The 16,343-nt window shown below is 38.7% G+C and overlaps 2 protein-coding genes across 3 annotated transcripts in view; one reads left to right on the plus strand and one right to left on the minus strand.

The window, feature by feature from the left end:
* Positions 1–508: 508 nt before the first annotated feature.
* LOC107754572 (protein krueppel) lies at positions 509–3,547 on the plus strand. The gene is made up of 2 exons (XM_016571065.1): positions 509–910; positions 1,967–3,547. The coding sequence occupies exons 1-2, from the start codon at positions 727–729 to the stop codon at positions 2,935–2,937; spliced, it is 1,155 nt and encodes a 384-aa protein (XP_016426551.1). The 5' UTR covers positions 509–726; the 3' UTR covers positions 2,938–3,547.
* A 1,328-nt stretch (positions 3,548–4,875) lies between these two features.
* The window catches only part of LOC107754561 (double C2-like domain-containing protein alpha), a 44,120-nt gene continuing 32,652 nt past the window's right edge, over positions 4,876–16,343 (minus strand). For both annotated transcript variants that reach the window (XM_016571055.1, XM_016571046.1), the window contains exons 8-11: positions 9,535–9,716; positions 8,712–8,793; positions 7,526–7,622; positions 4,876–6,500 (exon numbers count right to left, since the gene is read on the minus strand). In XM_016571055.1, the coding sequence (XP_016426541.1) occupies positions 6,364–6,500; positions 7,526–7,622; positions 8,712–8,793; positions 9,535–9,716 (498 nt within the window). In that variant the 3' untranslated portion in view covers positions 4,876–6,363. The remainder of the gene's footprint in view (positions 6,501–7,525; positions 7,623–8,711; positions 8,794–9,534; positions 9,717–16,343) is intronic.

The raw sequence follows: 16,343 nt of genomic DNA on the forward strand, positions 1-16,343 counted from the left end.
GCCTTCTTTCTTTGCGTGAACATTTGGGTGGCGTTATGCAAATCTTCCCACACAGTGACGTAGACATGTGGGGGCGTGTTTAAACGAGACGTTTTAGGAGGGCGTGGACAAGTCTTAACTTTTATAAAGAATATCTCTAAAATATATTTAGTCTTTGCAACTTTAGGGATCTTATCTATGCACGAACAGCTTGTAACACTCCAAAGAGAAAGGAAAAATTTTAATTGCATATGACCCCTTTAAAGGGTTAAGAATGACTAAACGCCCCACTCAACAAACAACACACGGGTCTATGTAATATTTGTTAGACAAAGAAACAGTAGAACATTAATTAGATGTGCCGAATATGAACAGGATTACAAGCTTCTGGAATTCCAGAATTCACTTAGTGCTGTATTTTAAATATCTGACCAAAAACTGGTAGAGCAATAATGACGAAAAAATGACTCTAGGTGGTGTTTGCATTCTGTCTATTTGGTTTGCAACCCACCAGTAAATCCAGAGAAGAAGGAGGAGGAAAAGAAGGAGGAGGAGCAGAAGAAGAAGTGTGAACAGTTCTTTCTGTACCTTCGACTCCTCTCCTTTGGTTGGCGCTGAATCACTGCTAAATCGGTTTATTTCTGTGGTTAAAGAGGAACATATACATGGTCATATGACCACAGGGACTTGCGTTTACATTCTGCCTTACTGTACGCCGAAATAAAATAACTGCGAGCTAACAGCAAAATGACCAAGCTGCAGGTCATCAACACGTTTCTGACGGAGCGCTTAATGGCGACGCTGAATGAAATCATGGACATGATCGGCGGGACTGTCCTGCAGTATGAAAAAGAGCTGGACAGCGTGCAGAAGGACAACGAGTATCTGAGACGGAGACTGAAGGAGATTGAGAAACTCGTCGAGTCAAACGGTAAGTTATACTGACCCTTCATAGAAAATAGCGCGTTCTGCCGAGGTCAGCCGTTATTTACTTTCTTTAGGCAAATTACCATGGAAACCATGGTTTCCGCCAAAATACCATAGTTACAACAGTACAATAATAATAAAATAGAATAAACAGAATCAAATAAAATAAAAATTGAAATAAAGAAAGAAATAAACACCACATGTCATGGGAAGTTTGGGAAGTTAGTAATATCTAGTTACTGTTATGTATGTAAATGTTTAATATTTAAAATAGTCTATTTCATGTATGGAACAGGAAAAATTACATATAGACATATGTCCATAGTACGTTTCAGGATTATTCTAGGTAACTTAGCCTGTATCGTCAAAGGAGGGGTAAATATTGAATAACTACCGAAGTATTGCCCTAAAACTAGACAAATATAGTGTACTACAGCCAAATAAAATGTCGATTTTAGGTAATGCTCTACTGTTTAAGCTACAGGAATATATTAATTTTATAGGAATGTACTATAACATTGGACTGTTAATGCTTATAATAAATTAGAATCCTTTTTTAAGGAATTTTTTTTAAGGAAAACCATGCTTGACTAGAAACGTTTCACTTAAATTATGAAACTATTTGAATGCTAAACCACTGGCACTTGAAGAAAACAACTTTGTCTATGTATCTAAAACAATTTTTGAATGTGAAAATGTTAAAATCTGTAATTCATATTAAAGCTTTTAAGTCAAAGATCTTTATAAAAACATACATTCAAATTTCTGACTGGAAATGTTTGAATCTGGAACTGTATTAGTTAAGTTAAAGCAGGAATAAACTACATGACTTTTTAATTAGTTAACAGATTTGAAACTACTAGGCATTATACACTAAACGACTGAAGATCAGACTTTAGGTCTCTGAACATCATACACTACACAATTTTCTGTAAAATCTGACTTACAGCAACAAAAATCTTGACAAAACATGTTTATATACCAGTCTTAAGTATGAGTTAGTTTAGTGTTTGGATACTATTTTTCCACCTGATCACGTCACACCTTTCCTCTTTTACAGGTCCAGCTATTTCAAACCCTGCCCCATCATCTCCACCACCGCATCTAAAGTGGACTTCTAGCATTGAAACTGAAACCATGCCTACAGAGATCTATCAGAATCAGAACCAGGTACAAATCGAACAGCTCTCCAGCACAAAAGTAGAAGAGTTCTCCAACCATGCTCTTCTGGTGTCCGAATCAGACATCGATATACCTCGTCTCCAGTCACCAAACACACTGGCTCACACAGAAACATCACCTTTAAACGAATTTCCTTGTGGTGTAAAAACAGAGCCTTTTGAAAGTCTCGATTCACAGTCCACCAATGCTAACACATCCGTCTACAGTCCATTACCTCATTGCACTGCTCAGTTACCAGCTACTACCGATATTAACCACAAGTCTGATCCTAAAGTGTTCAGTATATCGAATTCCACTGATGATCTACAATCAGCCAAACGTATGAAGCTAAAGGCTAAAACCGTGCAAGTATCCCTCAGTAAAATAAGCCAAAATGTGTTAAGGACCTCTTGTCCTGAATCAGGCGTAGCCCATGTCAACTACAACACCGCTCATCAAAACACAGACTCAAGATCGGTCAGGAATGACACTATTAGCGGCAACTCTCATCTTGGTATAGCTAACGTTGCAGTCAACCCCCTACGTCACGCGGCGTTCAGCAGTGAGGTCAGGCAGGGTATGGGAAGAGGACGGGGACGAGGAAGAGTCAAAGTTCCTGGGACACACACATGCCCACAGTGTGGAAAACTATTCCGCCATCATTCACGGCTAAAAGTGCACATGCTCATTCACACAGGGGAGAAGCCGTACGCTTGCGCGCAGTGCGGGAAACGCTTCAACAATGATGGGACTTTGAGGAACCACAGCCGCGTGCATCTGCGGCTGCGCCTGTTTGACTGTCCTGTGTGTGCACGTAGCTTTAAAGATGCCTACACCTGTCGAAATCACATGCGTGTTCATAATAGGTGAGGCAATGGTGTTTCTGCCTCAGCAGCCAAATTAAACAGATCTTAAGCTACAGGAAAGACTCATGGGAGGGTTTCCCTGGTGATCGTGACGTGCTTTGCTGATAATAGAGACATCTAAAATGTGCCACGCTGGGAGACCCCCGTGGGCAGGAATGAGAGACGTTGAACAATATAACAAGTCACATGATGATCTTCACGTCCACAGAAAACCTTTCGAGTATAGTGTTTGATGGTGTTGTTGAAATTCATTTCATGTTGCTGTCGTGTGCCCTGCCATCACACCAGTAGGATGCAACAAACAAGTGCCAGTAGTTTTCTGCTGCTTTTAATATGCTAAATTAAATAGTTTGATTAGACATTTGATAGAGTGTTTACTCTTTTGGGTTTCTCTATTATCAGCAGATGAAGGTCTGAAACATTGTGCAAAAGCATCATATTTGAATGAAAGTCCAACCTTCTAAAAACGTTACCTCTAGTCCACCCGAGAATGAAAGATTTTGTCATCATTTGCTCCAAAGCTGAATGATGCTCATAGTTCTGTGAATTGTCTATTTTGGAAGTATTTTGGTTATCAAGCAGTTTCTGTTCCCATTGACTTCAATTGTATTTTTTGCCCATACAATGGAAGTCAATGGGAATCGAAGCTGTTTGTTTACCAACATTCTTCAGAGTACCATCCTTTACATTCCACAGAAGAAAGGAAGTCATAAGTTTGAAATGAAATGGTCATTATTTTGGTTGGCTGTCATTTTAAACACCTGAACAAGTGGATCAAGATCTTTAGGTTCACTTGAACATTTCAGGCAATGTTTAACCAAACCTTATATGAAGGTGGACAGTTATGTATGCTTATGGCTTATGTAATTTATTGAATTTTAAGTCCAAAGTTGTTTGGAGAAAAAAACAATGTTTCCACTAAATTCCACTAGATGGCGATGTTTAGCATTTTTAGAATGAGACAAACCATTTCAAATTAGTGTAGTTACGTGCCATCTTATTCATTGAACCAAGCTGGCGACATATGTTCACCCTTGGAGGCTTTTTTTTTTTTTTTGCTGAAACTTTTAATGTAAGAGATGATAAATGGATAGAGTTTTGCAGTTTTCAGACTTTATAAAGTTTTCTGTTACAAAAGTTTTAAGGCAGTGTTTTTTTTTTACGCAACCTTTTTTTACTCCAAGGCCCCCCAACTGTCTACAACAATGTCTAAATAGTTTATGGAAAACACTGGTTGAGTACCACTGCTTTAAGGGCTTGTTTCACTCATTAAGAGTTTAAATAGAATTTCTCTTATCATTCACCTACCCTTATGTTGTTCCGAACCTGTATGACAGACTTTCTTCTGTGGTCAGATAAGTTCAAATTTTCAGTGAATGCTTTAAATTATGGACTGTTCTTTACTCAAAGCAATCATATGAGATGTATAGGTAGGATACTTTTATTGTGTTTGTGTTTTTTGGAGCCTGACATCCCCCTGACCCCCATCCACTCTCACTGTATGGATGAGAGCAGCTTAGACATTCTGCTAAATATCTCCACATAAAAAAGAACATCATACAGGCCTAGAATGACATGTGGGTGGGTAAATGATTAAGGAATGCTTTTATGTGAATAAAAAAAAGTTACAATCAGTATGACTTGAGGGATAATTTTAATTTATTAGATAAAGTACCTAATAATAGTTTTTAAGGCTCAGTGTTTCTTAACAAGGAGGACAGGGCCTACTAGGGGGCCTCAAATGACTTAAAATTATGTAAAATGAGCCAAATCAAGCATCAAAATAAGCCAAACAACTAAAAATCAAGATTTCGTTCACCCCCTCAACACCCCCCAACCTTATAACTCAATGGGAATTTTTATAATAAATAAATAAAGACTTTTATATAATGACATTTTTAGTTTTGCCAAGATCTAAAATACTTTATCAGTTGTGCGAGTAAATGATATAATCAAACACACCTAATCAAACTCATCTCCAAGACTTGAAATGGTTGTGTCAGTTAAGGGAGCCATCCAAAATGTTTACTGCTGGGGATTCGCCCAGACCAGGGCCAGGCTGCATGATGATAGCGGCAATGTCCCGGGCCAGATACAGTGACACTGACACTTTTACCTCACTGTGGTCTGCTGTTAAGTGGCCGTCTAATTACCATTTACTCATTGAACACATAATCAACCAGATGCAACTCGAAGAACCACAGAATCAGTGCAGTGGTTTTTCGCAGTAGGAAAGGCTGATATTATCTTGGTTTGGAATCCCATTTAGAGAGTATCTTATTGCTTATTGGTGTAAAGATACCCAAATCCACAACTGCATGAACAACACCACAGTCACTCCCAGAATGAAGTCTTTGCGAATGAGATCATTCAGATGAAGTGTGCTTATATGTTGGTGGTGTGCCATGATGATAGATGTTCTGCTTGCTGGAGCGATTGCGAATTGTAATTCTTAAGAGGTTTCTAAGCTCGCTTCAAGAGGATGCACGGAAATGACGCACATCTTAAAGAGCAATGCATTTCAAATGTATTTCCAATTTGTACATAAGCACTTATAGAAATGTAAACCACAAACCCTCAAGAATACAGCACTTTTTTTTTGGTACAAAACAACCAGACGACACACACGCGTACGCATGCAGACGCACTCCAGATAGTCCTAGTATACGGCACATATAAACATTTGATTCCAAAAATATATCAAGTAATTAACGTACGCGATATCAAATTGTAGCATGTCCATAAAACCCCTTTTTAAAGAAAAGTAACTGGAAATTGAAAACTGCCAAATTTGAGACCTTGGAAAACAGAGTTGGTGCAAAGTAAAAAATGTAAACATTGCATCATGCTACAAAATGGATAGTCTATTTGTTAGCAGAACACAGAAACCTGCTCCTGATGAAATTGTATTTGTTTCAAATATGATTGACAACATTGAGAGGACAAGCCCTTAAGGACCTTCCCATGTTGTCATGGCGGTACCATGTGTTTATCACTCTGATGCATTAATGGCAGGCAGTTTACATGCACCCCCGTATATTGTTAAAGATGCGCTGTCTGCAAGCATTACGAAAGCACTGAACATTGAAATACATTGTAATCGGTTAATCAAAAAAGAGAATTGTGCTACACAAGATTTCATTAGAGTAAAATACACTTCAACGTTACAAAATGTGTAGAAAACGTGCAGCAATGAGCGTGCGAGAGAGAATTGGGTGAAAGGGGTGGGGACTCGCTTTGAGTGACACCAAGTCAGAAGACGACTGGTGGCCCATCCTCCACTCTCCTTTTAAACAGCACAAAGTGTGTAATTTACTTCCAACATCTTGGCCCCTACTTAGCTCATATAATTATCTCCATGTCCACCTCATATCAATCAAATCCATTAACCTATCATGACTGATTTCCTCGTTCCTGGCAGGATTCTTCCTCAATCATGGCAGGTGGTCTGAGGCAGCTCATTGGCCAGAATGTGCCAGCGCTCCACCCTTTGACCCTTGTTCCTCAAGCAGTCCATCCAGTGGCGAAGAGCATCTCCTTGGACGTGACAGCTCAGGCACACGCCACCTGCCATTCAAGAGTATAGGAGTTGTGTAAATACATAAGTCTTAATATCAAGGATGGATGACTGACTGTTCAGAATGAAAAAGTACTGTTTACTGTCAACTGCTAGTATATACTGAATACTGCCTCCTGTGTGAAACAGAACATTATGCAGTCATTAACATATCAAACAGTTGTGCATGTTTAAATCAGCAAATGCAGTAATCATCTTGAAAATATTGCATATCATATGGGATGCATATTTTATCAGTAATATATCAGCTGATAATAAGAGACTTTTAAAAATATATAATATTGATATTAAATAGATATTTTAAAATAACTTGATATAAGTCATCTTATTTTTGGATATTTAATGTTACATGCTCATTCTCCCTATATTTACATTTAGATTACCTGTGCTGTCATGTTTAATCTTTCAAAATAAAAAAATAATTTAATATCAAAATCTCAGTGACCATTAAATTTCATACTGTAGATTATAATGTGCAATTTAAGTAATTGATTATTTTCCCCTTAATTGACACATTTTCCCCAACGTGACGTCTGTTTTTAGATTGTAGTCTATGTTAATATTTGCTAACACACATTTTGTTTTTCCTTATGTCTATACACTATATAGTATATTTGGTTATTTTCACTTATTTACACACTTGAATCAGTCATTTTTAATAGTAGTTATTAGAGACGTATTTTTTAGCAGGATAGAGTATATAAAATTGTAAAATAAATAAAAACATTCATCAATCAGTATTTATTTTTTTTAACTTTTAATACTCATTTACATTAAAAAAATCAAGTACTTTTGTACTTTTACCCAAGTAAAATTGATAAGAAGTACTTAATACTTTTAGTGGAGTAATATTTTAGGGTATCTGTACTTTTACTTTGTTACTTTAAGTACTTTATTTATATTTCACTTTGTCCACCTCTGTATGATGCTATCATGAACACAGCCCATATTTTATTCTTCAAAAGCACATATAATAAAGATATTATTATAACAGATAATAACTGCATGCTCTCACCTATGAAATCATTAGATCTTCCCAGATCATAGTCCCATACTGTGACCTCCAGTGTCTTATGGACCAGTTCAGATAGAGAGATCTCATAGAAGAACTCCTGTGGGTGGTAAAATATGACGTGGATTATAGCAGCACTTCCACAGTTGCATTAATTTTCAGAAGAATAATTTGAAGGACGATGCCTCCGGTTCTCATTTGATCAACCCCTTGGCCAAAGCCCAAAATGTTATTTATTCATGGTCACTTTTGATTTCCCCTCATTCATTTAAAAATACATTTTTAAACACAGAAAGGTCTCATATGCATCATCCTGACAGCTCCGAAGCCACCTGGGGAATGATCAAAATATTAAACCCATGAAAAGTTGCTTCAGAAACAAATTTCCAGAAACAATTGCCATTTGGTAGTTTAGTCAAACAGATGTTCTCGTCTGCGGCTTTCACACCCACTGACTGAAGCCTGGAATGTGCTTGAATAAAGGGAAAAAACATTTAAGCAATAGAAAGCAATACATTTTAAATGGAGGCTGCTTTCTGGGGTATCCGAGTTAAATCATGCTGGGATCACAGGGATCAAACCACTGGACCTTCCTCTTCTGACCTCTACCCATCCCTCTCCCCTGAGCCAAAGGCAGCCACAAATGTTCACACAGTTCATAAAAAGAAATTGGAGCATTTTCTAAATATAATACGTTGAGGAGTGCTGTTGCTCCTGCCTCTTATTCCTCCCAGGAATTTTCAGCACCCTTTTGATACGATATGATATCATGGTTTTGCTGAGCGGGGCTCCTGTGGAGCAGAGGGCAGACCTGCTTTTAAGCAGCGCCGTGTGAGATTGGAGTGAGAAGCCTTCAGTCTGAGCCAAGGAGTAATTATATGGCCAATCTGGGTGTGTATTACTTCTGAGTGAATGGAAACAAAACACTTAGCCTTACTGGTGATCGCATGCCGCCCACATGACAGAGAGAGCGTGAGACAGACGGGAAGGAGAAGAGGGAGAAAAGGAGAAACGGAGGACATGACTGAAATGAGAAATGTGCAACATGGTGATGAAAGACAAACGTGCGTCTTCTGGGAATGTGAAGTGAGCAAGGATGCAGCGCAAAGAGATATTGGACCAGACATCTCATTAACACTCAAAGCGCTCGTGAGGCGAATGCACGCCAGTTTGTCAAATACATCCATACCTCATTGAATTCTGGGTTAAGGGTCTTTTTAATCACTGCCGTTTTGTGTTTGGATTTCTTCTTCACATCTGGCTTCAGGTATCTGGAAAGAGAAAGGCAGATGGAAGAACAAAGTGAGGGCCGTAGGTATAGCAGGAGATTAAAACAAGCGGCAGCGCCGTCGCAAGCATACGAAACGGACTCCGGACACATTCGTACCAAGCTGTTTGCTTTTCGGCTTTTGTGGTGACGTCCCACCGGCTTCCATAAAAATTTGATTTGCTTTATGTACTGCTGTTAACTCTCAGCCACCCTCCCCCAAGACACACAGTTAGAATATGGCTTTGATCCTGAGGAAAAGAGAGAATGTGTATGTGTGTGTGTTTGTGAAAGGAACGGAAGAGCGAAAGAGCGAGAGAGAGAGTGACTGGAAGGGACGTGAGCGTGGGTGGGGGTCCTGTCTGTACTTATGCCATTTTGCCTGGGGAGGAAGAACTGTTTGGGAGCGTTTATTTTAATACATGATATGAGAAAAATAACGAGAGATTAGAGGGGGGCACAAATGAGAGAGTGAGAAGCAGAGACACATCAGAGGAAAGACGTAGGACATACAGAGATTTTTTTTAGCCTTAATATTGGTTACTATCCGTTTCTTTTTCTCTCTCTTGTTTTACAGTTTCTCCTACTCGCTCTCCACCTCTGAGAACTGTTTATGGCACCTCCCTTCCAAACCGGAGTTCTTTTTCCTTTGCCCTTTTTATTTTTTAGTTTTTTTCCTGGATCCCTAGCCAGTGTCTTTTCGCTGCATGTCTGTGCTTTCTCAGTGTTGGTGCAGAAATCTCACATTTTCACATAGGGATCTGAGAAGCCGTTGACATCCATGGCTGCCAGATGGGCACAGCGTAGCACTCCGACGTACAGGCCCCCTCGCCGGCCTTCTTCACCCTCTGCAGGTGGGGTAAGGAACTGCAGCGAGAGCAACAGGCGGCCCCTCTCTTCCAAACTGGTCAACTGTTCGTTCTCCCACTGCAAGAGAGCAAATGAACGTTAGGTCCAAATATGTAACTAGATTAAGCACTTCCTGAAGGAAATTCCAGGGGTTGCATGGAATAATGTTGAGGTTTTAGGTAGGCTTAAATGATGCGCAGATGAAATGCCGAATCATGCCTTGTTTACACTGGGTTACACAAGAATCAACACAGTCACTGTGGTGGAAAGGAAGCTATATATGGATACACCCATAGATGGAAGACGAGCCCAATCAGAATTTCGTATGCAAATAGTTGTAAGAAAGAAGACTAATCACATCTCAGTATGCAAATATTTTGATGACACCATCGCTGTTGGTTACATTTTAACATTCTATCAATTTAAGTCAATGGAAGATTTTACTCTTGAGCTGTCTCATTATGAATCAGAATATTAAGAACACATTTTGGCCACTGGCGTTGATCTATTGATGATGGAACTGATGATTCAATTTCCTGCGACATGTTTACAGGGTTTCAAATGTAAAAGATATTTAAGGACAGAATAACTCTGTTCATTAGAACAGGCCCAGTATCCTTCTGGTATGATTTGTTTGGTGACAAATCCATTTTTTATGAATTTTTGCGCATTTTGGTGCCTTGGAGCGATTTTAACAGTGGGATATCCATAAAAATGACCGACTCCCTTGGGTAGTGCACTTACTACTGGACTAGAGAGCAGACTGAGACACACCCTTAAATCTCCTAAAATATAAAGAGTTTTATAGAAGGAAATACCAGTTATTGTAAGGCAGCAAAAGAAAAATAATGTTGAGGTTTTAGGTAGGCTGAGGTTTAAGCCTTAAATGATGTGCATATGAAATGCTCAATCACTCCTTGTTTACAATCAGTTATACAAGAACCAACAGTCACTGTGTGGTGGAAAGGCATGGAATCAGAATTTTGTATGCAAATAGTTGTAAGAAAGTAGACTAATCACATTTCAGTAATGCAACAACTCTGTTATGGAAATAAAAACACTTGGTTACATTTTAACATTGTATCAATGGAAGATTTTCAAACTTTAATCTTGAGTTGCGTCTCACTATGCTCACTAGCAAAATTGTGACTTTAGAATCAGAATATCATAAACAAATTTGGACAATAGAAAGGGCCTTGATCTACTAAACATTGGGGCATGTTTACATGGTTTCAAATGTTAAAGATATTTATGGACAACAACTATGTACATTAAGACAGGACTGATATGCTTTTGGTATGATTTGTTTTATGAATAATTAATTTTGTAGGAATTTTGTGAATTTTGGTACTTTGGAACAATTTTGACTGCCATATGGGACGACTGGGACAGACTGCCTGGGGTATAGTGCACTTCCTACTGGACTAGAGAGCCTTAATTTTTTATTGTTTAAAGTGAAAACAATAATAAAAACAAAACTAAAATAATAGCTCACCTAAGATTGGTTCATGCTAAATTAAGTTTAATAGGCTACTTAAGGTCAGAGGTTTAGAACAAACCCAACCAGGAATATCACTACAGTGCTGTCTTGCAAGCATTGTAATAAATCATCTCCGTACACGGAATACAGCTGAACCAATGACAAGGACTCCCTCTGGGTAAAATCTGATAATGTTCACATGTAGAATAATTATAAACAGTTGGTTATGCATGTAATGATGTTAGTGTAATGTGACATCTATGCAGTAGGCTCATTTTTAAATGATGGCAATCTGTTGTTTTTTCATTCACACCCTGTGCAAAATTTCCATAAATAAAAAACTAATATTGATTCTAATACAAGAGAAGGTTTGATCTAGTCTTAAAATGGAAAATCCCTATATAAACTCTTGTAGTCTTCTGCAAATGCTCTATGATTCAGACTCATCTTCTACCACACACACAGTCATTTATCATTCTCTCTTCCTGGTCTGTTTAGGCTTAGCTCAGCTTCAGTGGCTTTCAAAGGGGAAAGCAGGAAGATCTAAGCACAGCCTCTTCAGGATTTTGTGAGATATGGAGACTTAATGAGACATAATTGTCTGATTTGGTGCAACGCTTACACACACCACACATTAGTAAGGCTTGAGAGACACTTATTTGAATGCACATTAATAATGCATGCAGAGAATGCTCAAGTGTGACTCTGAATATTCAGTGCTTACACCGCGAGAGCAACAATATTTACATGAAATATTCGATAATCCATCTGTACGGATGGATACAAACATTCATTTTTATTAGTTGTCTCGGTCAGGAGATATAAAAGAGTGTAATGGGGAAGATCAAAGCTTAGACATGCAGAGACTGAGAGGAAGCACAATAAAGAGCATTGCCACGTGTGTCATTTCTGTTATAAAGTACAGTTTCATGTCTGCAAGTCCAAATATATTAGATAAAATATTAAACTCACAATTTTTAAAGATGCAAATCATTTTAGTACCTTTTTATCTTCACATAATATCACAATTAAGTGAACACACAGTTAAATTTTAAATGAATTCACTTTGATTTGAACAGATGCTGCTATTTTTGCCAGGTCCCTGTGCGGTCTGCACTAATGAAAGAAAAACTGGCAGTTTATTAAGATTTTTTTTAAAGTGTTTCTTCATTTTTCTCTCTCTAATTAAAATCATTTTAAGAAACATGCTGGATTTTCTTGTATCCTCAGTTTAACTTAATTTTCTGTTAGTCTTATCTCTTATTCCTTATAAATGCCATATCCTGAATATGACATCATTTTTTTGGGGAAAATGCCATATCATCCCCCAGAATGTGACATCATTTTTTTGGGAAAACAACAGCACAAACTTAAGTAAATACTACCAATGATTTAATTTTTGGAGAAACAGTTAGTTTGTCTCATCCGAAAACATTCCATATAGTCTGTTAAAATGTCATAACCGGCATGATATCATCAAAATAGTTACTCTCAATCCCTCACTAATAAGAACTAACCTCTTATTTATATCTGCATGTCCATCCTGTCCATACTTGCTGTTGTGCAAGTAAACCATGTGTAATTATACATGTTAAGTGAGTTTTCTATTAGACCCTTTCACAGCGATACTTCTTTAAATATAGGCATATACAGTACATTTTTATTAAAGTTACAGAGCTCAAAAAGTACAGCATATAGGAATATACATTTAATCTAATGGGATATCACATGCAACATTTTCAGTGACAACATTGGAAATGATTTCTCAGGCATTTATGAGGAAAGTGTAATATCTTTGCATATGAAAATTCACAGAGAGCAGCAAGCTGTGTATCTGTCTTTCATACTCTCTTCCTGCCTTCCTTTGTTTTAAGCCATCTCTCTCTCTCTCTCTCTCTCTCTCTCTGTCTCTCTCCCAGCCGCACCCTCAGCAACTAGCAAAAGGACAGGATCAATAGGGTAATCATCACAGTGTCTCTCTCCCTGTTTGTTTTTCTAAAAAGAGCCTTGTTATTTCTAGTTCTTTACCTTGCACTTTGAAATTCATCTCGGTTACGTATGTAACCTTGGTTCCCTCAGTAGGGGAACGAGTGTGACGAATGTCTGAAGCCCTTATACCATCACGCCAATTCATTGGCCAAATAGCGCTTAGCACCGCCCCCAAAGCGCACGTAGGTGAGCTATATAGCGTGCTGCGCGCTATTTTCACTAACACATGATAACCCCTCAGCTGGGGTAAGAACTGTTCGAGAGCCAGGAGAACCGCAAGCATCTCCAAACGGTTTATGTGCCAGTCTCGATGTACCTCTGTCCAGACTCCACCGACTGGACGTCCTTGATGGGCCGCTCCCCAGCCCGTAAGGGACGCGTCCGTCGTGACTGTTTTGCGGCAACACAACGTCCCCATCTGGACTCCTTCCAGAAGGAACTGGGCAAACATTGCACGCACCTGTCATGAGTGTCTCCTCCTGCGATGAACCGGTCACTCGGCTCGATGCATCTCCTGTAGCTCATCGTGTCCGCTGAAGAGGAGTAAACTGCTCGTTTTAGAGAAATAGCTAAGAACACAACTTTTTTTTTTTTTTTTGCTTTCCTACGGGCGACAGATGATTCGCTTCCTGAAGGAAATGAAATCTGATGAAAATAGCGCGCAGCACGCTATATAGCTCACCTACGTGCGCTTTGGGGGCAGTGCTAAGCGCTATTTGGCCAATGAATTGGCGTGATGGTATAAGGGCTTCAGACATTCGTCACACCGAAGGTGTTCCCAAAGCGATGACGTCATCGCAGCATCGAAGTGAGCCTATGAGAGGGAACTTCTACAGCCCCGTCTACCACATTGTTTGTGTGTGCGTGTGTATGTGTGTTTGTGCCGGGGTTGCGGGTGAGTTTGCCCATTAGTGAGAAGCGTGCCAAGCCAAACCTGTTTGCTGGCAAGTGTGATGTTTCATTAATGTAATTGTGTGGGGACAGATACAGATAGTGTGTGTGTGTGTGTGTGTGAGCGAGACAGAGCTGGAGTGAGTGAAAGTTGCATTGCCAGACCTTCATTAATTTAACAGTGAGGAGACACACACAGATAGTGGGCAGACAGAAGGGCGACCCCTGCGTTATAAACAGACAACTCATAATGCAAACAGCGAGGAGAGCAGCCCAGCTGTCTAATGCTCAGGAGACAGACAAAATAGCCGCACATATAATTCCCTGACGCATGAGGTCAACTACACTAAGAACCGCCACTTACGGTCCGCTGCAATTGTTGCGGTTTCCCACTCATGTATTTGTACGTTTGCAGGAAGGCACATAAATATGCAATGTTAAGATAAAAATGCATACTTCAGCGGAGAAGAATGGATTTCGTTTCCACTATTTGCATAAATATGAAATGTTAGGCATGATAAAGATGTTTTAGTATAATTAAGGGCGTAGGTTTGATTTTGACATTGTTGGAGACATAAAATCAGCCCCCACCCATTTTTGCTTTTACAGTTGACTTCTGACCACAATTTCATGTCATGTAACGTGTTTATTTATGGTAGCAAACACACTCATAACTGACAAGGAGAGTTTTTATGCCAGTATGTTACATAATTACAGTTTGGATTATGTAAAGCTACAACATTACAATCTAGCTTTATACACTTTATGATAGAATATCTAAACATACATTCATAACTAAAAAATATGTTTTACAGGTTGCGACATTAAGGTTTTTAATATTAACTTCAGTCAATCAATTCAAATAAGTTAAGAGTAACTAATGACGACAAGTTTCCCCCAGTTACCAGAAAAAATCCCTGCTTGAGAGTTTACTGTCAACCCCTATAGATGGTAACCTTATCTCTTCTATCTATCTCATGTTGCTTTCATCTAAATCTTCATCTCTCTTATGTTTGAAGTCAACATGGGAGAAAGAGTTAGAGCTCAGCTTTTCTGAAGAGCTCTGGTCTGAGGCTCTTGTTAGAGTTAATTCTACTTCTGCTTGTGCCCGGTTAAGGCTGATTCAGTTAAAAGTTTTGCACCGAACCCACTTTACCAAAGCTAGACTTCAAAAATTGTTCCCAGAAACAGATGACTCTTGTATCAGATGCTCCTTTTCTCCAGCTGACCATGTTCATACATTTTTCAGTTGCCCTAAATTGGCCTCATACTGGGCTTCCTTTTTTGATTTTCTTTCAAGGGCTTTACATATTTCTCTCCCTCCATGTCCTATGGTTGCTATCTTTGGTGTGTCTGTTTTTTCTTCTACTCTTTCGAAACAACAAGCAGATGTTATTGCATTTGCCTCCCTGGTTGCTAGTAGATGTATTTTGCTACATTGGAAGTGTCCAACTCCACCCCCAACTACCTCTTGGTTAAAAGATCTTGTGTCATTCCTTTCTCTAGAAAAACTGAAGTACACTATTCAGGGCTCAACTGTTAAATTCTACAAAATGTGGAACCCCATTCTAAATTTCTTTGATCTCACTAGATTCTGATTGAGTTTGTTCAGTGTGTAAATGTTTACATTTTTGTACAGTACAGCATGGTTGTGTGTGTATGCATGCATGTATACTTCTGTATGTATAATTGTTTTGTTTGTTTTTTTCCTTTCTCTTTTCTCTCATTTCATCAAAAAAAAAGATTTAACATGAATGATGATAATGTAAAGAGTGATTTTTGTCAAAGCAACAGAGTGTTTAATATTGACGTTCCTGCAGTGGCTAGGTGTTTTGAAAGGATAAAGATAAACAAAAGTCCTGGACCAGATTTACACAGATTTTTTAACATGTCTCTTAAAATGCAAATTGTCCCACAAATCTGGAAACATGCTATAGTGGTTCCTGTAGCAAATGCAGGAATCCAAAGGTCTTAAATGATTTTTGACTAGTAGCCCTCACTTCTCTGGTGATGAAAAATGGTGAGAATGGAGATATTAAAGCATGTAGAAGATAAGTTTCAGTTAAGATAAGATCCATTTCAGCTTGCATATAGGGCAAGGAGGGGTGTTGAAGATGCCGTAACAACACTTGTGCACTTAGTAGCTCAACATTTGGAGACCCCACAACAAGGGCATGGCTGGCTTTTATTGACTTTTCATCTGCATTTAACTCAATTAGGCCATATGTGTTAGCCAAAAAGCTTGTCAATCTATTTAATTATTGAACAGGACTGTGTTTGAAGCCAATGGCTTGTTGTCTTTCAAGTTATGTTCTTCTATAGCAGTGGTTGCCAACCCGTCGATC

This window comes from Sinocyclocheilus rhinocerous, unplaced genomic scaffold (assembly GCF_001515625.1).
Source record: "Sinocyclocheilus rhinocerous isolate Xijiao unplaced genomic scaffold, SAMN03320098_v1.1 scaffold1063, whole genome shotgun sequence".
Classification (NCBI taxonomy): Eukaryota; Metazoa; Chordata; class Actinopteri; order Cypriniformes; family Cyprinidae; genus Sinocyclocheilus; species Sinocyclocheilus rhinocerous.

Excerpts from the sequence above, each read along its gene's own strand:
- LOC107754572 (XM_016571065.1), top strand. The coding sequence starts at position 727 with ATGACCAAGCTGCAGGTCATCAACACGTTTCTGACGGAGCGCTTAATG. Across the intron at positions 911-1,966 it reads GAAACTCGTCGAGTCAAACG|GTCCAGCTATTTCAAACCCT; the intron begins GTAAGTTATACT and ends CCTCTTTTACAG.